At 35.3% G+C, this 22,440-nt stretch overlaps 3 protein-coding genes across 9 annotated transcripts in view; 2 read left to right on the forward strand and 1 right to left on the reverse strand.

Annotated features, from left to right (window-relative positions):
- LOC110111802 (pseudouridine-5'-phosphate glycosidase) overlaps positions 1 to 7,929 on the forward strand; it is a 62,328-nt gene extending 54,399 nt beyond the window's left edge. For all 6 annotated transcript variants that reach the window (XR_003700797.1, XM_028695075.1, XM_028695074.1 and 3 more), the window contains one exon: positions 7,623 to 7,929. Coding sequence is in view for 5 of the 6 variants with exons in the window: in XM_028695075.1 (XP_028550908.1) it covers positions 7,623 to 7,665 (43 nt within the window). In the remaining variant the exon portion in view is untranslated. The remainder of the gene's footprint in view (positions 1 to 7,622) is intronic.
- A 1,157-nt stretch (positions 7,930 to 9,086) lies between these two features.
- Positions 9,087 to 17,895, forward strand: LOC110111818 (retinoblastoma-related protein). 2 transcript variants are annotated; one of them, XM_020843838.2, is made up of 18 exons: positions 9,087 to 9,649; positions 9,737 to 9,841; positions 9,927 to 10,060; positions 10,156 to 10,252; positions 10,339 to 10,385; positions 12,473 to 12,668; positions 12,767 to 12,833; positions 13,127 to 13,306; positions 13,481 to 13,674; positions 13,759 to 14,638; positions 15,193 to 15,349; positions 15,456 to 15,528; positions 15,622 to 15,798; positions 15,882 to 16,001; positions 16,072 to 16,216; positions 16,338 to 16,450; positions 17,214 to 17,329; positions 17,542 to 17,895. In XM_020843838.2, exons 1-18 carry the CDS (start codon positions 9,503 to 9,505, stop codon positions 17,699 to 17,701), a joined length of 3,108 nt encoding a protein of 1,035 aa, XP_020699497.1. In that variant the 5' UTR covers positions 9,087 to 9,502; the 3' UTR covers positions 17,702 to 17,895. The 2 variants fall into 2 exon arrangements, with proteins under 2 accessions (XP_020699497.1, XP_020699496.1); XM_020843837.2 differs by having other exon boundaries at positions 9,088 to 9,649; positions 17,539 to 17,895.
- A 409-nt stretch (positions 17,896 to 18,304) lies between these two features.
- Positions 18,305 to 21,302, reverse strand: LOC110111845 (nudix hydrolase 13, mitochondrial). The gene is made up of 6 exons (XM_020843881.2): positions 21,114 to 21,302; positions 20,916 to 21,010; positions 19,817 to 19,931; positions 19,650 to 19,733; positions 18,706 to 18,855; positions 18,305 to 18,610 (listed from the first exon to the last, which is right to left on the reverse strand). The coding sequence occupies exons 2-6, from the start codon at positions 20,987 to 20,989 to the stop codon at positions 18,413 to 18,415; spliced, it is 621 nt and encodes a 206-aa protein (XP_020699540.1). The 5' UTR covers positions 20,990 to 21,010; positions 21,114 to 21,302; the 3' UTR covers positions 18,305 to 18,412.
- Positions 21,303 to 22,440: the final 1,138 nt, after the last annotated feature.

Here is a 22,440-nt window from a genome sequence, read left to right on the forward strand (position 1 = left end):
ATTGTTGAAATAATAGATTCACCTTATTGGACTCCCATGATTTTGTTTCACAATAGGTTTGCCTTTTGCTTAGTTGCACCAGGGTATTTGTTCATTTCTTTCATTTTTTTGTTGTAAGGTAACCAGTTGTTGCAAAAAAATACGTTGCCATCAGTCTGCTGAATTTTATCCATATTTTTATAAAGAAGAAAGGAAGAATAGGAAAAGAAGTTACAAGGGCTCTGATTACCAAATTGATGCCAAGAAAAAAATAAAAATATTGCAAACTTTCAAAGAGAAAAATATCCCTTTCCTTAAACATAGACACAATAAACCTTACAATTTAAAATAAAAAGGAGACAACAATAAAAATAATTTAAACTACGAGCGACAAGCGACAACTGATAAATACGCTCAAACGACACCTTAACAAACTTTTAGAAGAAGATACAATGGAAATGTTACCATGGACGAGAAAGAAAGAAGATAGAAGACTTAGAAGGATGAGTAAAGAGAGAAGCTCTCAAGCTTTGGAAGAAGAAACCCTCAGGTTTTTGGAACAAAATAAGATTCAACATTTCTTTTTCCAACAGCAGCCAACAACCCTATAAAATAGGAAGGAACCAACTAATCACTTAAAGACGCCGCCAAATTAGCCAACCAAAAACGAGGGAAAAACCCATGAAAAAGGCACACCATCCCCAATAACCGACGGAGAAAGCACCTCAACCACCTAAGCAGGACAGCCAAAGAAAATACCAACAGAAACCAAGGAAAAGGCACGACAGATCTATAAACAAACAGTCCAGGGCCAACAGTAGCGCAAAGCACCAGAAAATGTTTTTTTTGCTTTCTGAATTTCTAGTGAGAATTCCATTCTCAGTGAAGAAACAGCTTAATCAATTGCATGAGAGAACATTCAACATGCTGGAATCAGGATGATGAAGTTGCACACTCCTCATATTCAACAGTCAGTCAGGGGGCGTCATTCCATCCAATCAATGTCGTTGGTTGCACTCACATTTTACTTGGGTTGTATCAGATATCCAACAATCATCATTAAGGAATGAGTAAGGGGCAAAGGTTCTCACACATATTTTTGCTTTTAGTAGTACTTGTAATATCTTTTTCAACAATTGAACGGATTTATTCTCAAAATAACGAGTTTTCTATGATTATATGGTTGAACCAATCTTTCAAAAGCTTCAAACAATCTTTTGAAAAAATACTGCTAACCAATATACTTGGTCCAGAGAAATAATGGATGATAAACCTTTACTTGACGCACGCATCTAGATTCATTTCACTCTATAGCTGCAAGTTCCCTTCATATTTTGAATGAGCTATGAAAGTTTGTATCAGAGTTCTCTGTTTGTCCTCAATTGGCAGTTCTTCTGGCTGCTTTACCTCTCTCTTCTCCCATGTTTACTTCATTCTAATAGCATTTTATCAGCTGACAGGTTGATCAAACGTCGCCTACATCAGATCTGTCTTAAATTACTCTCATTGCTTCTTATACTGGGACTTCAACTTGTGTCTACTGTTTGAGTTCTCAAATTTATCCTAACATATTTTGGACTAGGATAAATGGTACACTGAGCATCTTAAAGAGTATAGCTTGGTTGCTTTTTCTTCTTTCTTTTTTTAGTATGTTGGCTTCACAGGAGGAAAACATTGCATAACTTACTAAAAAGATATGAACTGAAATCAGAGAATTAATGAGAACAAACTTATCAATAGGCCTCCTCCAAGTTGAGTTTTGCTGACAGTAGAAATTTGCTCGTTGGAATATAGATTTTCACCTTATTGGATCCTGCATTTTGTTTCAAAATAGGTTTGCCTTTTTGATTAGTGTAGCCAGCGGTTATTAAGTTATATTTTTTTCATTTTTTTGTAGGGTTAAACAAGTTGTTGCATAAAAATTACGTTGCCATTTAGCTTGCTGATTATCCATATTTTTTAAGAAGAAAGGAAGAATAGAAGACAACCAAATGGCTTCGATACAAATTGATGCCAATAAAAAAAAAATAAAAATATTGCAAACTTCAAAAAAAGTATTCCTTTCCTTAAACATAGACAAACAAACCTTTACAATTTAAAATAAAAGGAACAACAATTAACAAATAATTTAAACACGCACAAACGACAACTTATGAAAAATACGACTCAAAGACACCTTTACAACTTTTGAAGAAGAAAGATACAATGGAAAGGTTACCATGGAGAGAGAAAAAGCAGATAAAAGACTTAGAGAAGTAGGAAAGAAAGAAGCTCTCAAGCTTGGAAGAAAAACCCTTAGTTTTTGAGACAAAATAAGGTTCAACAATTTTTCCAACAAGGCAGCAACAGCCCCAATAAATAGGGACAGGAAACCAAGGAAGGAAACCATAACAATCACTTAAAGCAGTCACCCGAATTAGCCAACCAAAACAAGAGGGGGAAAACCTAAAAAATGGCACGCTAGCCAAGGAACCGAACGGACAAGCAAACCCCAACAAACCAACTAGAATCGGAACAAAGCCAAAGAAGGAAACCCAACAAAAACCAAGGAAAAAAAGGCCATTTGGCAGCTCAAGAAAAACAAACAACTAGGTGCCCAACAGCTAGCCAAACACCAAACACAAAAATGGGAATTGGCCAAGCCCATTAAGCTATTTTAGCCCAACAATAAATACCCAATGAAATTATTTTTTTTTTGCCTAACATCAGAATCCTAGAGCCTTGTTAAAAATATCTGTCACGTTGATTTTAAAAATGGAGACACGGAAGTTAATAATTTTCTTAGAAAACACATCTTGTTAATGAAATGACAATCACTTCCAATATGTTTATTTCATCAATAAAAAAATATCTATTATTGGCAATATATAATGGTAGCACAATTGTCATAATATGAGTTTCTTAAACCTTGTAACTTTGGAAATTAAACTCTCCTAGAAGTATTTTAAACTCACATTTAATTTGCATTATATGAGCTATAGGTAAGCTGTTTGCTTCCTGTTCCTTAAGTAGAAGCCAGCAATAAATTAAAAAAAGAGAGCGGCATTAATTGTTTAGACGTGCATATCAGTATATAGCAATTTTTCATTATGACTTTTTTAAACTTATTGAAGATCTAAAAAATAGACTTCTCAATGCTGTCTTTGAATTTTGTGCGTGCTAACTTACGACCCTAATAACAAATGTAATATTAGGTCTGACTTTACAACCCTTTAAACCAATGTAATATTAGTCTAGTAACGATCTAATCCATCAAAACTTATCAATTAACCTTCGTTATTGAGATTTGATCATCAAATGTTATCATCATTAGTTTTGGTTCCTGTTGATAGGAAAAACCACTGGTTTTGCAAAGTGACCCTAAATCCAAAACAGTAAAAAAATACAAGCAGCAGTTTGCTGTCCCCAGCAGGAAAAAAAACAGCAGAATATAGGAAAACAGATCTAAAACACATGTAGAAGGCTTGGTTATTTCACTTAGAAGATACCATAAAATAGCAAGATAAATTGATCCTCAATTCGAAGAGGAGGATCGATTCTTCCCAAATTCTCTAGACGCCCGCTAGAGCCCAAAGAAAACCTAACTCTAAAGATTTCAAATTTCAGCCAAATTTAAGTGCCCAAACCACTAGGAAAAAACTATATTTAATGATACAAATCAAAAGGAATTCCCTAAACATCCCTACCATTCAAATTTCTCTAACTGAAGACCCCAAAAATCCTTCTAAAAAACCTCTGTTTGAGCGTCGGGCGCTCGGTTCTCGCCAGGAGGCGGAATCTCCCGCCTTTTTTGCGATTTCTCCCTTGAACCGTCCCGCCGGACCGCTCTCTAACAATACTCCCCTCCCAAAGACTCCACCTTGTCCTGCACTCAAGCGTGGAAAACGACACCCTCCATTCCTTCTTCATCACAAACAGTTTAAGAATTGAAGAGTATCGTCCTTACACCTGTGCCCCGGCGTATACCTCTCTCACATCTGAAACAAAGCCCTTTTGCCCTCTTCTCATGTAAATTCTGTCTTCAGTGAGCTTCTTGAAGTTATCCGACTCCCTCCTCCTACTAGCTTTCTCCTTGGTGATCTCATTATTGTGACTGATGAGGCCCCTTGGTGCTAAAAAGAGTGTCGTAGTCTTGTTAAGAGCCTCCTGAGCTGCTGCTTCTAGCTCCCTTTCCTCCAGATTATTCTGATTTTCTACCGCTGTTGCCAACTTTCATTGCCTCCTCCAGTCACAGCATCGAACTTTTTAACTGCCGCTCGATCTCTCCTTCAACCCCCTTTCATGAAGTTCCCCTCCAATATGCTTATCTTGATAATCGCTCTACTCTACTTAAACCAGGTGCTCGAACCGCTCACGGTAGTCTGCTACTGATCCCTCCTGCACCAGAGCAAAGAATTGCTCATAGAAATCTCCTCCCCGGTCGGTTTGGAAACGTTCTATTATGCAGTTTTTGAATTCCCTCCAGTTCCTGATAGGCTCCCTCCTGTCACGCCACTGATACCATGCCAAAGCCTTTCCTTCCAGACACAATCCTGCCGCCGTCAGCTTCTCATCCTCTGTCAACCCATTGACCGCAAAGTAACGCTCCACCTTGTAGATCCAGCCATGGTCGTCTTCCCCCTCGAAAACGGGCATCTTCAATTTCCTCACCTTGGGATCTCCCTGGTATCCTCCATAGCCTCCCATTCCCCTCAGAGGAGGCGTTCCCCAATTGTCCCGATCGTCCCTCCGACAAATATAGTCAAACCCCTCTTCATACTCCCCTCTCCTCCCTTCAACATCATCACCTCGACGTTGAATACCTTCAAATTCAGCACCTCGACGATGACGTTCCTCCCTTATTCCTTCAAAATCCCCCCTTCGACGCTGAATTCTTTCGAATTCAGCACCTCGGCGATGAGATCCCTCTCTCCTCCCACCAAAATCAGCCCCCCTTCTGTCATATCCCATACTCATCTCTTCCCTCGAAAGAGGCTTTAGAGGAGGCATGTCGTTCTCTTCCTCTAGGATCTCCACCTCCGAATTTCTCCTCTCCCGCAAGGGGTTCGGATTTCCTCCCATGCCATGGCCGTCGGCGGTCTCTCTTACTTCCGATGTCACCGGATTGGTTTTCATGTCAAGCAGTTTCTTCATCATTTCCTCCATTGCGATGAACTTCCCCTCCAACCTTTCATTGTTGGAGGTGATTTGATTTTGAAGGTTGAAGAATCTTTCCTCCAAATCGGCTTTCAATTTGCCGACTTCGCCGTTCAAGACGTCAACCTTCTTTCCGGCCATCGTTCTTCTCAAGATTCACGAAGATCTTCTTCCGGAACAAGAAAAGTCCGCTGAAATCTCAGGAAATCAGCCCCCAACGGTCCCAAAAAAGAGGCTATGATACAAATTTGATAGGAAATACTTGAAATCAAGTATTTCCTATTCACCTTTACAGCAAATCTCCACGAAATACTGCTGTATGGAGCAGGAAAACAGTAAAAACAGCGGAAAAAACTGTAGAAAGCTGAGAGAAATTCGTAGGAAAAACTTGTATTTTAGTAGTAGATGCAACAGAATAGAAAAGATACAATTGATCCTCAATTCGAGAGGAGGATCGATCTCTCCCAAATCTCTAGACGCCGCTAGAGCCCAAAGAAAACCTAACTCTAAGAGATATCAAATTTCAGCCAAATTCAAGATGCCCAAACCCTAGGAAAAACATCTATTTAATGCATACAAATCAAAAGGAATTCCCTAAACAATCCCTACATTCAAATTTCTCTCTGAAAACCCCCCAAAAATCCTTCCTAAAACGCTCTGTTTGAGCGGTCGGGCCGCTCGTTCTCCGCCAGGAGGCGGAATCTCCGCCTGTTTTGCGATTTCTCCCGTGAACCGGTCCCGCCTGGACCGGTCTAACAGTCTGATAGCTATAATAATAGAATTAGATTTTTCTTAGAAGTATGCTGCTACACGTCTTGATATATCCTAGGAATTGACAAAGATGACAGAGACAAGACATATGGTACTAAACAAGGTGGATATCAAATTCAATACAAGAGTGAATACAATAAGTAGTAAGTTTCCTTTTCCCCTGTTGGAGAGCAATAGGAAGATTTAAGTCAAATATATCATTAGGTGGTGGTTGCTGAATTGAATCCTACAATGCAGTGGGAGGTGTTGTCATGGTTGGAGGATGAGGGCGATGAGAGTATGAATATAGCGGTGTAGAGGTTAAAAATGCAGATTTTGGTGGAAGAGGTACAAGGTTGAGTAAGGCTTTAGGGTCAGAGGAGGTGAAAATAAAGGGGTAGTGAAAAATGGCAGAAGTATGCATGCTTCCTGCAAATTAGCACCGATGACCTTTTTTGCTCTGTAACAAAGAAGAAAAATGGATGAGAAACATTCATGATATTCCTACAACATCAATATGGTGGTTTTTTTTTTTTTTTTTTCTTTCAGTAATACCATTTTATTGAGATGATAAGAGTAGGAAATTGTTAGGCTGGCTGAACCGGTCCAACCTGGACCGGTTCAGGTTTACTGCCGCCAGCCTAGGGGGAGGGCGGAACCAAGGGAGAGGGGGGCGGATGGCCTAGTGGGCCCAAGCCATTAATGTAATGGGTGTTTAGGAGGGAAATTTGAATTAGAGGGCTGTTTAGGGATTTTGTAGGTCTCCTTTTGCTTTAATTAGGGGCTAATGATAGAATTAGGGTTTTCATCTTGAATTTGAAAGGGATTGGAGATCTAGGTTTTGTGTTCTTGGGCTCTAGACTTGGCTAGAGAATCAGAGAGTTGTTTCTTCCTCTCGAATTGAAGAAACGTGTATCACTGTATCTTTTGCTGTTTTCCTGCATCTACTAGTGGAATCCTTCGTTTTCTACCAGTTTTCTACTGTTTTCCCCAAGAAATCTATTGTTCGTTGTTGTTTTACTTCTGTAAACAGCAGTTTTGCTCCCTGTATTCACCAATTGCGATTATGTTTGCTTGCGAACTCAAGTATTTCCCTTAAGGTTACTTGCGAACTCAAGTATTTCCTATCAGAAATCTGGAAAATAATACCATTAATAGAGCAAAAGGTGCAAAATTGAGATTACAAGAATTTTAAGGCATCATCAGTGCATATAATGCTTTGAAGAAAGCTAAAAATTAAACTTCTATCTCCTGAAAAAGATTGAAATGCATGAAGGACCTTAGACTGGCATTGAAGGACCGGGTTAGGAGTCTAAACACTTTAATGAATTAACTCATAGGGATGAGAATAAGGATCAATAGTGGAGGATAGAATGAACACATGATATTCTTTATCTACCTCTTTTGCATGACAATTGAATTTGAGTTAATTCTCATAGTTTTCTAGGAGGATGACCTAGTTGACAGTGCCAATGAGAAGAAGTAATTCTGGAAGATAGAGCGCAAGAAACATAAGTAGAAGAACAAATCTTTTTTAACAACTTTACCACTTGCCTTATTGGAGCTGAGATCTTCAAAGACAGAATAAGATTGGTAATTTCTATGCAATATTTAAAATTATGTTCTGAATATTCATTAACTGCAACCATGTAGATATGTAAATATATTGAAATTTATTAGCATGTATGTCATTCCACCTTCAATTTAACTGTTTTTTGTTATTTTTATTTCTGATAATTTGTTTGTTACCGTTACAGGTCCCCCCCTGAGGTCTGCAATATGAGCTTTTATGTATCTTGAGGGGGCTTCTATTTTAAACTGAGTGCTTCTCAGCAAATCATAACCTGTCAAAGTATCCGTTTGAAAAATTTAAACCGAGTTTCACTTTTATTTCCTGTTTCATTAGTATTTTCTGATGCTCCAAGTGAAAAAAAAAAATGGCTGATGAAGGGCTCAGAAACCTTTCTTTTGCTTATCTTAATTGTTATTGCAAGCTGGAAAAAATTACATATGGTTTGTGTGAAGATAAGAAGACAAAGTAGTTTGGTGCTATAAAATTAGATGTCTAAGGTTTTAAAATAATTTTTTAGTTTAAAAATTAAAATTTTTATACTAAAAAATTACTTTAAGAAGAAGCCCAACTTTCTTACAACTTTATGAAGCAGTTTTTTAATACAAAAATTTTTTTGAACGAGAAATTTTTGTACCGAAAAACTGTTTAGAAATCAATAAAAAAGTTGCCCCAAATGAAGTCTAAATTTTTTTTCGTGCACATCAAATTGATTCCCGATTATTGTTTTCTTTCGTTTATTTTTTTTTTCTTGATTTCTTTTCTAGCTTTTTATTGTGCCTTAGCATGTGGTAAGAATATTTTCACTAATGTATGAATTTACATCTGTGCCATTATAGTAAGTCTGATTGTCTATACTCAATTGTACCTTTTTTTTCAAATATTGTAAACTTATGGTGGTCACCATAGTGAAATTAGCAAGGTATTGTCCAAAATCCAGCTGGAATTATCAAATAAATGTGGAAAGTCTAATGCCAATTGCTAAGCCATTGCTGGTGAGATGGATAGGGATGCAGGCGGTGGAATATTTCCCTTTGAAAATATTCATTGGGTGATGTGCATAAGTCACAGGTTAACTGTTGAATGTTCTCATTCTGCTATTCCAAAAATTAGACTATTTTAATAACTAAATATTGTATTGCTTTCCTTATAAAACATTTGCAGAGGCAAAAAAAAGAAAAAAGAAAAAAAAAAAGAAGCATCGCTTGAGTTTTTCATGCAAATATTTCATTAGAGAATAATATTTTCCATAATAATATTACTAGTGTTATGAAAATTTTCCGTAAATTAAAATTTGAAATTTAATGAAGTATATATATATAGTTTAAGTTATTTAATGTTAGTGATATTTTAAATATTATAAAGTTTTTATGTTATTTATTAGGATGCAATATTAGGGTTGGTATAACAGACATATGTATTTATAATGATTTTTTATTTTTATGATATTTAATTATATGAATATAAAACTATTTAAAAAGTAATGTTGAAAATAGTACTCTTTGATGCAACACCATGAATCAACAAAGTAATTTAGAAGAAGAAATTGTTCCCCCAAAAAAAAAAAAAAATTGTTATTCAATTAAGCTTTGTATTTGAGAAGATAAACATTTGGTACGGGTATCGCAAGGCGAGGGGGCCGGTCAAAGAATATGTAGAGCCCCAAAGGTATAAATGGGGCCCATTTAAAGATAAGTTCGAAGGCCCGCCAAGGGGATGGCCCACGGTTGATGTATGCATGCGAAGCATGGCATCCATGCCATGGCGTCTTTTTTTTCCCGCGCGAACATGAAGCCATCTCTCGGGAGTAGAAAAGAGAGGGAAAAGGAAGAGAGAGGAGAGAGAGAGAGAGGGCAGAGGACTCTGAGCCGTGATCCAGGCAAATTCATTCAACGATTTCCAAAACCCTAAAAGCCCTTTCCGTTACGCCTCCCGCTGTTGCCGGTGGCTCTGGCAAGCTGCTGTCTGTGGCTCGTACGAAGCCTGCAAAGATACTAGGGTTTGGAGGATATTCTGTCAATTGTTCTACGTGTCTTCTGTTCGTTTCAGAAGATTTTGAGAAATGGTATGGTAGATCGGGTAGGGTTTATGGCAAAAACAGGCTTGAGTGGTCTAGTCCCGTGTGTTTCGGGAATGGATGACGTTAAGCCGTCAATTTCCTCTTGTTCGGATGATGGAGATGCTCTGGAGGCTCGTTTTGCAAATTTGTGCAAGGTGTGAATTTTCTTTGCTGTGATTTGTGCTTCTTTCCTCTCGTTTTGGTTCGCTTTTCGTTGCTTACGTATTGATTTTGAATTGCAGAGTGGGCTTGCGCTTGATGAGAGCACAACGAGACAGGCAATGGTCTTGTTCAGAGAAAGTAAACACATTCTGTTGGCCAACATATCTACAATTGGAAGCGGAACTGTAAGTTGATTTCTTTTTGGACTGTATAGTTTGGAATTCGTAGGGACCATTTTTGAAATAAAAATCTCATTTTTAACAATATTAGCCTGGGGAGGTCGAGAGGTATTGGTCAGCATTTGTATTGTACTGCATTACAAGATTGGGTCAAAGTAAGGGAAGGAAGGAAAGTGGGCAGCATGGAGTTTCTCTGTGTCAAATTTTGAGGGCTTCTAAGTTAAAGTAAGTTCTTCCCGTGTATTATTTTGTTGAAGGAAATGGTATATTTACATTCCATTTTTTGGGCATGATTTACACTCCAATTTATTGGTTTGTAGCATTGTTGACTTTTTCAAAGAGATGCCACAGTTCTCTCTGAAGGCTGGTTATATTCTTAGTGGTTTATATGGCTCAGATTGGGAGAAGAGGCTTGAGGTATCTGAGATTATTGCTGTATTTATGGTTTAGCAGTTCATTTGTGTCCAATGTTTAACAACAATTTGTTTTTTATACGTGTTTAGTTGAAGGAGTTGCAAGTGAATTTTGTTCATCTAAGCGCTTTAAGCAGGTAAATTTTAATATTTAATAGTATACTATTTTGTTGTTCAAGTTTTTTATTTTAACTCCTGAAAATATTTGACAGAGTATTGTTTAGACATGTATGAGCATAAGCTCTGTCCAGTGTTGATCAGGGTTGTCAAAAAGGCTTCTTATTTGTGTTTAATCATGTTTAGCTCGATAATTAGCTCAAGTTTGGTTAGTTTTAATAACTTTGTTTATTTAATGTTCCACCATATATGAACATGGCTTTATTTGATCAAGTTTAGCTAGTAGCTTGGTTATGTTTATGTATAATGCATGTGCTTGTTTGTTAAATATATGCATATAGATTATGTGCACTTGTATTCATATATTTATATATTTATATATATTAAGTAAACTTTTTGTCCTTGAAACGCTCATCTTTGACTTTATACATAGATGAGCCAAACACAAATATAAAATGTTGGCTCATTTGCTTAATGGTTCGAGTAAAAAAAACAGCTAGGCTTGTTCAAATTTGGCTTGTTTACACTTCAGTGCTGAGCTTCTATTTCCTACAATGTGCTTAGTAATCTACTTGTTATACATTGACCAGTTTATACAGTCTATATTTTCTTCTTTGCATTTTTACTCGTGCATCATTCACTTTGGAGGACATGCTTCAATAGGTTATCCTAATTGTATGCAAATGTCAAATTTCTTTTTCCTTCTGGTTCCTCTATGCAAGTCAGCTAATTCCATAGGATTACATCTTCTAGTAATCTTCTAGAAGCCTAAACAAAGTGTTTGGCACTGGTATCATAGCTCCACTATCTAATCATAGGATAAGCTACCGTAGCAAAATATTATGTGCTATTGGCTTGGATAAACATGTACAACAGATTATAGAAATTTGCTCTTAGATACAAGTAGTATGACGGATGATGAACTTTCATGAATTAGAGGCAAGAGGATACAAATGTCTTTGCTCAATGGCATACATTTGATCCAAATTGCTTTGCTCAATGGCATAAAGTTTTACTTTTGAAGGTTATCAACAGATTGTTATTACTCTAAGCTAGGGGTGTATACGAGTCGAGTTTTGGCACTATTGAGCTCAGCTCGTCAATAGGAAAGCGAGCTCGAACTCGAGCTCGACTCGCAACACTGTATCGAGCTACTCGATTTATTGCCTGCGTTAGTTTCGCGCTCGCCTATTTAAATTTTTTCGCCTGGTTTTCGCAGATTATCCCACCCGGTTTTCCTGCCAGGTTTTCCCATAGCTGCCATCTTGAAGAAGCTGAATTTTTTTTTATTTGCAAATCTCAAAGCATATCCTATGGTGAATAAAATATTCATACTTTAAGATGATTGCTGTCAGGATTTAAAACATTCCTTTTTGATAATAAGTAAAGCTGCAAGCATTTAATGATATTTATTAATATTGACATTTGAAACCTATTTTATTAACTAAAATAGACGGAAAATCGGGCAACGTTTAAAATTTGAACTAAAATTTTAAATAACTTTTAAATGTAATAAAAATATTAATAATTAAAAAAAATTCAATTAGAAATTCGAGCTGGCTCACAAGCTCACGAGCCAGCCTCATGGATCTCTCGAGCTTGTTTACTAAAAGAGCTTGAGTTTGAGCTTGAGCTCGACTCATGAGCTCGATAAGCTTGGCTCGCGAGCCCATTAACGAGCCGAGCTCAGCTCACTTACACCCCTACTCTAAGCTTATAAGTTAGCTTTGAAAGCATGTTGTGGGCTGTGTTTTGCTGCAATAATTTATGATATACCAGCTAGAATGGATGTTGGATGGTTATTGTCAATGCAGGACTTTGAACCTTATTTATCATAGATGCCTTGCTATGGAATGCGGATTTACCATAGTTTTTTCAGATATCATATTTTCATCACTTTTTTTTCTTAGTCTGCCAGAACCTTATTTTTGTTGAGGAATTCTCAAAGTATGTGAGTTATAATTGTTCTGATATACTTAAGGAACCTTATGTGCCCTTTTATGTTTCTCAAGTTTTGTGCTGAAGCTTTTTCACATGCGTTGATGCAATAATATGTTTGTTCAGAACATGCTTGTTCTAGTCATCATTAACCATGTATTCTCTCCAGGCACTACAGGCGAGCATATCAAGAACTATTTTTGCGGGGTGATTCTAGCAGCCAACCTTCTGGTTTTTCCAGTAATACAGGGTACATTTCAGATTACCACCGTTTTGGATGGTTATTATTCTTGGCTCTACGGGTGCATACATTCAGCCGTTTTAGGGATCTTGTGACCTGTACTAATGGATTAGTTTCAATATTGGTGGGTGTTTTTTTTCCCATGGGGTTCTTGATTCATTCTGGAAGTATTGTAATTCATGAAGGGATTCCTTTACTAAGCCACCATGTATTTTATGACAGGCCATACTTATTCTCCACGTTCCCATAAGATTTAGGAATTTCAATGTTACCAACTCTCGGCTATTTGGTAATTGACTTACGAAATTTCATGCTTCAATCATACACATCCTTGTTTTTGTTATATTTTGTCTTATATGTTGCCTTATGCTTCGTTTGGAACAATTTTTGTATTGCTTCCTAAAATGACTTCTTAGTATAAAATCTTCAAATTCAAGATGTTTTTTTTATTAGAAAACTGTTTTAGAAAGCAATCAAAAAGCTGTCTCAAACAAAGCCTTAGTTTTTGATAATTTCTTATATATGTAGTTCTGTTTTATTCTTTTTTTTGGTTTTTTGCGTGACATATCGCTGGCCTCACAGGGAAGAAAACTGAAAAGGGTGTTGATCTTCTTGCTTCTCTGTGCGACATTTATCATACATCAGAAGATGAGCTGAAGATAACATTGGAAAAAACTAATAAGTTAATTGTGGACATTTTAAACAAAAATCCTTGCCCAGCTTTAGAATGTAAAACACAAAACTTGGATTGCTTTAATACAGGTACATTTTTATTCATTTGATTGTTTTTTTAAGTTTTTATTGATTCCTTTTTTATTTCATTTTATTATTTTTTTTATAGGTTTTTTTGAGTTCTTTGGTGTTTTACTGCTGGTAATCTAGTTTATTGAGGGAATCTTGTATCTTATTTGCTAGTTTGTTACTTTTTTGTGTTAGATGATTTGACGTTCTTTGAGGGCCTTTTGGAGGATGATTCATTGCAATCAATTCTTCATATTTTAGAGAAGGATTATGATGATGCAATTAACACTATTGGTGAATTGGATGAACGGGTGTTTTGTAGTGATGATGACAGTGTACTTGGAACTGGAAGCTTATCTGGAGGAGCCATTAACATATCAAGTAGAAAGGTATATCTAATGATTGTGCAAATATGAATGTTTAAATCCTTCGAGTTTTTATGCATTATTTCATGCTCACCTTTGTTAATGCAGAGTAAACCGGACATGATAACTTCACCAGAAAAGACAATCAAAAGTCCTGCCTCTATTATGCAATCTCCTACATCATCTGTCAATGGCAATCTTTTGGGTAACTCTAAGATGGTATTTGACACACCTGTTAGTACAGCAATGACAACTGCAAAATGGCTTCGAAATATCATCTCTCCACTACCTTCAAAACCTGATGGAGAACTTCGCCGCTTTCTCTCTTCATGTGATAAGGATGTGACCAATGACATTATAAGGAGGGCCAACATAATATTAGGGGCTATATTTCCAGTTAGTTCATTTGGAGAAAGATGTGTTCCCGGAAATCTGCAAGGTGCAAGCCTTATGGATAGTATATGGGCTGAGCAGAGAAAACTTGAGGCTTTGAAGTTGTACTATCGTGTTTTGGAGGCGATGTGTCGAGCAGAATCACAAAAACTGAATGGCAACAATCTTACTTCACTGTTAACAAATGAGCGTTTTCATCGCTGCATGCTTGCTTGTTCTGCTGAGCTTGTTTTAGCTACTCACAAAACGGTCACAATGATGTTTCCTGCTGTCCTGGAGAGAACTGGCATTACAGCTTTTGACTTGAGTAAGGTGATAGAAAGTTTTGTTAGACATGAAGAAACTCTCCCAAGGGAGTTAAAACGACATTTGAATTCATTGGAAGAACGACTTCTTGAAAGCATGGCCTGGGAAAAAGGTTCATCGATGTACAATTCCTTAATTGTAGCAAGGCCATCCCTTTCTGCAGACATAAACCGCGTAGGACTATTAGCAGAGCCAATGTTGTCCCTGGATGCAATTTCAACATATTATAGCATTCCTAGTGGAGGCTTGCCACCTCTCCCTTTTCACAAGCGTTGTGAGAATTTTTCAGGTATTAGTTTTTCCATGGCAATATGCCATGTTTTTTTTTTTTTGGTTAATGTATATGGTAACTTTGTATTCCAGGGAAATACAAAGGTGAAAGACTCCACATATCAAATCATCATAGATGATGTTATTTTTTCTCCTTTTATTTAACATTTTACTGCATATAAGCCTCTCTCAAGTTATTACTTGATAATCAGGTATCATATCAGAGCTCATTAGATCATGTTAATTGAAACTTTCAATGTTAAGTTATATTCAGTTTCATATATTATTATTATTATTATTCATCATTAGTAGTGATTTTTTACGCTTCTCCAATATCAGCAACCTTTTCTTAACCACCTAGACTCTTAAACAACATCAATAGTCTTTCTTTGGCTTAAGTTATGCTACAACTAAATTGTATGCTTCGGTTCTTTTAACTTTTCATTTGTTCTATATTTCAATGCTTCTTACTGTCAATCCATGGAAAATTGTCTATAGATCTTTCTTTTCTAATTTAATTTTTAGAATAATCAATGAAGTTTTACTTTTAAAAGAGAATTGTTTGAAATGCAGATCTAAATGGTGATGCTCCATCTCCGAAGAAGCAATGTACTGAATATAGGAATGTTCTGGTGGAGCGCTCTTCCTTTACTTCTCCCATCAAGGACAGAACACGGGCTACCAATAGTCCCAAATCTAAATTACCACCACTTCAATCTGCTTTTGCTAGGTTAGCAATTCTTTTTCAAATCTTTTGTTAGCAGCTTTGTTCGTTTACAAATACTTAAGGAACTTCCTATTTGATTCCTCTTTGAATATAATACCTCTGTTTACAGCCCAACACGTCCCAGCCCTTCAGGAGGTGGGGAAACCTGTGCTGAGATAAGTATTAATGTGTTCTTTAGTAAGGTAAAAGTCCTTAAATGATACTTTGTAATATTTCCTTGCTTATAAAGTATGCTTGATTGTGATGTACTTGTGATCTTTATATGTGTTTTGCAGATTGTAAAGCTGAGTGCAATTAGAATCAGAAGCTTGTGTGAAAGATTGCAATTGTCACAGGAAGCACAAGAGCGTGTTTATTGTCTCATTCAACAAATTCTTAGCCAGAAAACTAGTCTTTTTTTTAATCGGCACATAGACCAGATCATACTTTGCAGTTTCTATGGAGTTGCCAAGGTAAGACTGGCTACCTTTGATTATGCATTTAATCTTGTTCAATATTGTAATAGTTCTTTCAAATTTTATTCTCTGATTAACAGATATCACATATAGACTTGACATTTAAGGAGATTATTTACAACTACAGAAAGCAGCCACAGTGTAAACCACAGGTCTTTCGTAGTGTTTTTATTAACTGGCCATCAACAAGCCGCAATGGGGTAATGTATTTATCTTTTGTTCTTTAGATTGTCCATACATATCATTCCTAAGTTGACCAAGTTTGTGCAGAAAAAAGGTCAAGAGCATGTTGATATCATTACGTTTTACAATGAGATATTTATTCCCTCTGTCAAGCCTTTGTTGGTGGAGCTAGGATCTGCTGCAGGCCATTCAAATTCTGAGAGGCCTTCTGAAGTTACTAGCAACATAGATGGTATACTCTTTTTTTTTTTTTTTTCTCTGCAACAGTTTCATGGGTTTTGCATTTTACATCAAGCTTTGTTTGCTTTATAATGATATGGTATTTATAATCTGCTTTCATGTATCAACTGAAGGCCCAATTCCAGGATCACCTCAGCTATCTCGTTTCCCAAATCTTCCTGACATGTCTCCAAAGAAAGTTTCAGCTTCTCATAATGTTTATGTTTCTCCATTACGATCATCAAAGGTTTATTTCTCATCTAATAATTTGACTTTACATGTTCTTATTGTTTTAAGATTTTTTTTATTGTGTAGAAGTTAGTTCAACTTATTTTTGTCTGTACTCAGTTTAGCATATTATCCTTGAACGTAAAAGTATAATTACATGCATGAAAACTTTCTCTGTTTCTATCTTGTGAATTCGTTATTAAGCTTTATTTCTCTTATGTAGTAATCACTTCCCTGTTGTCTTCATAAGAATTTAAGAGTACTTGCTGTCACATTTGTATATGACTGTAATTTCTTAATTTATAAAATTTTTGTGATGAGGAGTTTATCATAATCAGATTTATTAAAAAATGGTTATTATAAAAATTGTTATTTCATTTTCTTAAACAAAAATCATAATACTCATAGTAGCTTTTGACAATGAAGCCTTTCTTACAACAATTTTATAATTAATTTTATAGATAATTGCAGTCACCCTAAATGAACCTTCTTTTAATCTAATTAATTGGCAAATAAGAATATTAAATATGGCAGCATTAAGTAATATTATTAAGCTCAAAGATGATGTAAACTATGATATTGAAGAGAAAGAATGAAGTGAGATTCATTTTCCCTCCCATTCGCCTATTTCTACATAAAGAAAACAATCTAAACAGTGGGCTAAAACATATCGTGGATGCTTTTGCTAACCTCTCAAAAATCCTCTTTAATTTTTCTATGCTATAAATGATGTCATTCTTAGAATAAGTACCAAAATTTTCATGAGAACTGATGTTTATCAGATGGATGCTTTACTGTCACCAAGCTCTAAGAGCTATTACGCTTGTGTTGGTGAGAGCACTCATGCTTATCAGAGTCCTTCCAAAGATCTATCCGCCATCAATAACCGCTTGAACAGGTATGCCGAAGAAATAGCACACCTTCTGAACTATTAAGTTTTTGTTTGGGACGGCTTTATTACTGCCTCTTAAAGCAGTTTTTTACTATAAAAAATTTAATTTTTGTACTAAAAAGCTGCTTTAAGAAGCAGTAAAAAAGCAGTCCCAAACAAAGCCTAAATAATGATATAATTATGTTATATTTATTTGTTGCGCTACTTTGTAACAGCAGCAGAAAAATAAGTGGTAGGCTCAACTTTGATATGGTCAGTGACTCAGTTGTGGCCGGGAGCCTAGGCCCTCACAACAGCAATTCAGATTCTCCTTCTGCTGCCGCTGCTGCTGCTGCTGTTTTAAAGAACCCTGTAAAGTGTGAGCCACCTGATTGCTAATTCCTATTCCTCTTATATATATGTCTGTGGGCTGTCTGTTCTAAAGTTAAGGACTGTGTGGGAGCAGAATGCTTATTTATAACAAATAATATCATTCCCCTTTGACCGCCATGTTTCCTTAGACGTCAGTTTAGCGATTTGTAAAAAGATGTTCCTATAGCATAGTTATAATTATATTTTTTCTTCTTTAGAAACTGTTTCTTTTACTTGGGACGTGTAACTGCTTTGTTTATCTTAAAAGTATTAGGAAACTAGGACTGTATTAAGATTGGTTAAGCAAACTTCATTTGCGATGACTTTTTTACTGCTTCTTAAAATAAATTTTTAGTACAAAAAATTAAATTTTTGTATTTAAAAACTGCTTTAAGAAGAAATAAGAAAGCCGAGGTTTCGTTTGGGGCGACTTTCTTACTGATTCTTATAGCAGTTTTTTAGTATAAAAATTTTAATTTTTAAACTTAAAAACTGTTTTAAAGAACAATAAAAAACCGTTTGGTCCCAAACGAAGCATACATTACCGGTGAGATTACATGAGCCACCTTAATGAGAGTAGTCATCAAAGCTATAATTCTGACTATATTTATTTACTTCAAACCACCAAGAAACTTTATTGTTTCCCATTAACAAAATACACCTCTGCTGCTTGTTTTAGCATTTTACAATTAACACTACAAATCAAACCTCCCCTTTCCAACCAAGAAAAAAAAAACATCAACATAAAGCATTAATTGCACTATCTACACATTTTGTTCCTGAAGATTTGACAAGGCAGAACATTGAAGTATTTTCAGATATCTCAGGCACAGTCAATAACCTCACAGGCTTCCCAGTTAGAAGTACTGAGATGGAGTTCAGAGCTTCCCTCATCCAATCATACCGGCAAAGCTTCCATGCCTCCCATACATTAAGCTGCTTAAATGAAAAGCATCAGAGAATGTTATGAGTCATTTTCTTAAGAAAATCATACACAAAAGCATAGATTGCAAAGTTTGTTAAATGCATACCCATTTCCTATCATGGGAAGATTGCTCCGGCCAGAGCTCGAGCTCTTCGGTAACTTCGAGCGCAAATATGTAGCCTCTGCAAGCTCCTTCTTGGCCTTTGAGGTTCTGTTTACTCTTGCTTTTGAATTCCCAAACTCCCAGTAGAGTATCCTAAAGAAAGAAATACAAGATCATTAATAAAATGCACCAGGATCATGTGTTCTACTCAGATTCTAGTTCAAAGAACTCGTATTTTTTTTCCAAAAGTATTAGAGCATCAATAAATTGAAAAATCTAATCTTTAATTATGTCAACTACATCGAATGATCTCTTGAATTGGTCAAGGTTTCTCAGTTTATCGCCGCTTCTCTATTGTGTCAGTTGTTGTTTTATTGAATTTGCTTCATTAATAGGCTCGCGATTTAACTTTGATCGTTATGGGTTGGTGCCAAGATCGAGCCAAAATCAATTGATAAGGTGACCATATTAATCAACAACATAGGTTATGGAATTAGAAATTTTATTAGTCCTCTACTTGTGTTTGGCATGATTTTTTTGGTGTTGTTCTATTAAAAAAAATGATTTTGTTGCTTAAACATTAAACTATATCGGCTTGAATCTCAATTAACTTAAAACATATGGAAAGAACCTTTAGGAATTTCTTTTCAAGGCTGGAAAATTTACTGATATGCTTATAAGATCCTCATATACATATATAACCATCATTCCTTTCTCTTTCACATAAGTTGCTCCCACTTAATAGAAAAATCCAATTCATTTGGGATGGTTATAGTTTTTTTTTTTCGGGATATTTAAGTCAATTAAAATAAACTCGCACACACATTACATATGCAGGTTTTGAACCCAATACCTTTTGGTTGGTAGTCAAAGCACCCAACCAACAGATCAAGATGAGCTGCGTAGCGAAGCTTATATGTGAAAAAAAGAGACCAATATTAGCTTACATGAATAGTTCCTTGAACCCCTGCTTCCTCCAAAGCTTCGCGGCGTGCCGCTTGATCCACAGTCTCATCATTATCCCATCCACCCTGCATAGTGAGCAATTCCTCAGTCGATAATAACAGAAAATAATACTAACAACATAAGAAACATAGGGGAAGGATTGCTATACCTTTGGGAAGATAAGATCATGGCGATTTGGTGAAGTAATCATAAGAACCTCCAACTTACTCAATGAATCACCGGTCGGATTTTCTACATTTTGTTTCAGTCTATAAGGTATGCACCTAGTTCAATCACAAGAGGCCAAAGGTGAGGCAAATGTTGAAATTTCTACAGCTAATCTACATACAAATTCTAGCTTACAAGACCACACTTTTTCTTCTATCACCATACTAAGAAGATTATAAGCTACTTGAATTTCAGATTTTTCATTCTTTTGTAACCATGTTAGTTATAAATAAAGTCATGAAAAATAAATGAGCTAATTTTATTCCTCGTTGAATCCATCATTTAATTAAGGTTTCGTCTGGGACGATTTTCATTCTACTTCATAAAGTAGCTTTTTAGTACAATTTTTGTACTAAAAAGTTGTTTTATGAAGCTCAAAGAAAGCCTTCCTAGACGAAACATAAGACATCAAAATTTATTTCGAGCGACAAAACTTTTTTAAACTCCGTTAAATATTATGACTTATATTTTTACAATCGAAATGAGTCAAAATTGAAATATTGTAAAACGTATTTTATGTTTACAAACAATCAAATGAGCCCTTAGGTGATGACATATGCTACAAAAAATACCATTTAAACTACTTCATAAGGAGAACATAAGCACCCGCCAAAACCAAAAATAAAATGGCCTCATGATAGGGAGAGATTATTATGTGCGGTCTCCGGACCGTCAGGAGGCGAATCCAGACGTGCCACATTACCCGGATGCACTGGGCCCCGGGTGACATGACGCGTCTGAATTCACCTCCGAATAAATCCAGACACTGCACGTAATAATTTTCCCATGACAGGGGGACTTGGCTCTCATTGCTGAAGCAATAGCTTAAGCACATTAGCTGCTAACTTCTACCAACGGCTATTAAAGAACACCAAGAACTCATTTGATTACTTTTTTATGAAAAAACGCTTTAACAAAACGAAACCAATTCTTCTGCAGGATTTTAAAGCTGTTCACATATTCTAAAATCTATATTAATGTTTGGCAACACTAACCAAAAGCAATTAAACTCATCATTTTAAAAAAAAATCAGCCCATACCCTGCAACAAGCCGAAAGTGATTCTCATAACGCTGCAGTTCACGCCCAGTCCGAGCTTGCAGTGTAGTCGTCATGATTCAGAAGCAAAACTAAGCCTAATTTAAGAAACAAAACAAATATGAAATAGTTATTTCAACAAAGAATATACATTAAAAAAAAAAAACTAAGTAAAACCAAGAGAAAAGTACTCCATTTTACCTTGAGAAATCACTAGCTCTTCCAAACAACAACACTACAGAATCTGCTCTCTCTCTCTTCAAAATCTATTCAAATTACTTCAAAGCTGCATTCCTTCTTCGAAAACAACTAAAAAAGCTCTCAACTTTTCCACCCAAAGCTTAAATGGAAGAAGAGTAAGGACTGAAACAGGGAAGAACCCAGACTAAATTCTTTCACTCAAATTCTATTTTCTTCTTCTCACCAAGCTCACTTACCACTTCTATATAAACAAAAAATCCACAAATTAAATAATAATAAATGACAATTTTAACACTTGGACTTGAAAGAGATTGAGGGATAGTCATAGGCAGTCGAAAGCTGAGCTCTTTCATGGAAACAGAGCAGAGGAGGCAATACAACTAAAGAAAGCTACTAGAATTGGACCATATTAAATAAATATTATCGAATGGGTTGGAAACTTTGGGGATAGGAATATGAAGGAGGTATGATTTTAACATTCTTTTATATTAGTATTTTTTTTATATTACATAAATAAAAATATTCTTAATCATGCATCATTGATAATAAAAATAATATATTTTTTTTTCAATATTGTCACTGTCCAATATGCTATGTGAAGAGCTGCTATTTTTTTAAAATACATTTAAAATTAGTGAATTTATATAAATAACACTAAATTTTATTTATTTATATACCTAATATCTAAATATTTATATTTATTTTTATAACATCTAAATAACATCACATACAAATATATATTATTTTTATATTAAATTTTTTTATGTTAGATACTTATATATAATAATTACTAAGTATTTTGAATTGATTATGAAAAATATTATGTTTAGTTTCTCCATATAATACATGTTTTTATTTTTTATATTAACCCATTTTGAAATCAACTTTGAATTTTGAAGTTCAAAATTGAGAGAATTAAAAAATCGACTGACTCGGTTCAAAAATAATCAAAATTTTATCAATTTTGAATAGATAAATTTTAAGTTTAGCTGAAATTTTTTAAACTTGACTTATTTGAGTCAGTAAAATCCTTATAATTATAAATAATTTCTAAAGAGTTTGAAGGATAAGTTTTTTTTTTTTTTAATTATAAATAAAATCGTTGTATTGAAATATATTTTAAAAAGAGCTATTCGAAAAAATATATTTCTCCCTTAAACACGTGTTTTTTATTTTTATAATGACTCACTTTGAAATTATTTTTAAGCTACTTTGAAATTGAGTGAATTAGAATTATCAAATTGACTCAACTCAAAAATTAATTTAATTTGTCAAATTAAAATTAAGCATAGTTTGTTTAAATTTGTCTTATTGTTGGCTTTCTTGC

The sequence above is a fragment of the Dendrobium catenatum genome, unplaced genomic scaffold (assembly GCF_001605985.2).
Source record: "Dendrobium catenatum unplaced genomic scaffold, ASM160598v2 fragScaff_scaffold_621, whole genome shotgun sequence".
Classification (NCBI taxonomy): domain Eukaryota; kingdom Viridiplantae; phylum Streptophyta; class Magnoliopsida; order Asparagales; family Orchidaceae; genus Dendrobium; species Dendrobium catenatum.

What these genes read in the sequence shown, in the direction of transcription:
- LOC110111818 (XM_020843837.2), top strand. Translation starts at nt 9,503, where the DNA reads ATGGTAGATCGGGTAGGGTTTATGGCAAAAACAGGCTTGAGTGGTCTA. An exon ending in TTGAGGGCTTCTAAGTTAAA is followed by an intron (nt 10,061 to 10,155) that starts GTAAGTTCTTCC and finishes ATTGGTTTGTAG; the next exon opens with CATTGTTGACTTTTTCAAAG. An exon ending in ATGGATTAGTTTCAATATTG is followed by an intron (nt 12,669 to 12,766) that starts GTGGGTGTTTTT and finishes ATTTTATGACAG; the next exon opens with GCCATACTTATTCTCCACGT.
- LOC110111845 (XM_020843881.2), bottom strand. Translation starts at nt 20,989, where the DNA reads ATGACGACTACACTGCAAGCTCGGACTGGGCGTGAACTGCAGCGTTAT. An exon ending in CACTTTCGGCTTGTTGCAGG is followed by an intron (nt 19,932 to 20,915) that starts GTATGGGCTGAT and finishes TGATTGAACTAG; the next exon opens with GTGCATACCTTATAGACTGA. An exon ending in ATGATCTTATCTTCCCAAAG is followed by an intron (nt 19,734 to 19,816) that starts GTATAGCAATCC and finishes CTCACTATGCAG; the next exon opens with GGTGGATGGGATAATGATGA.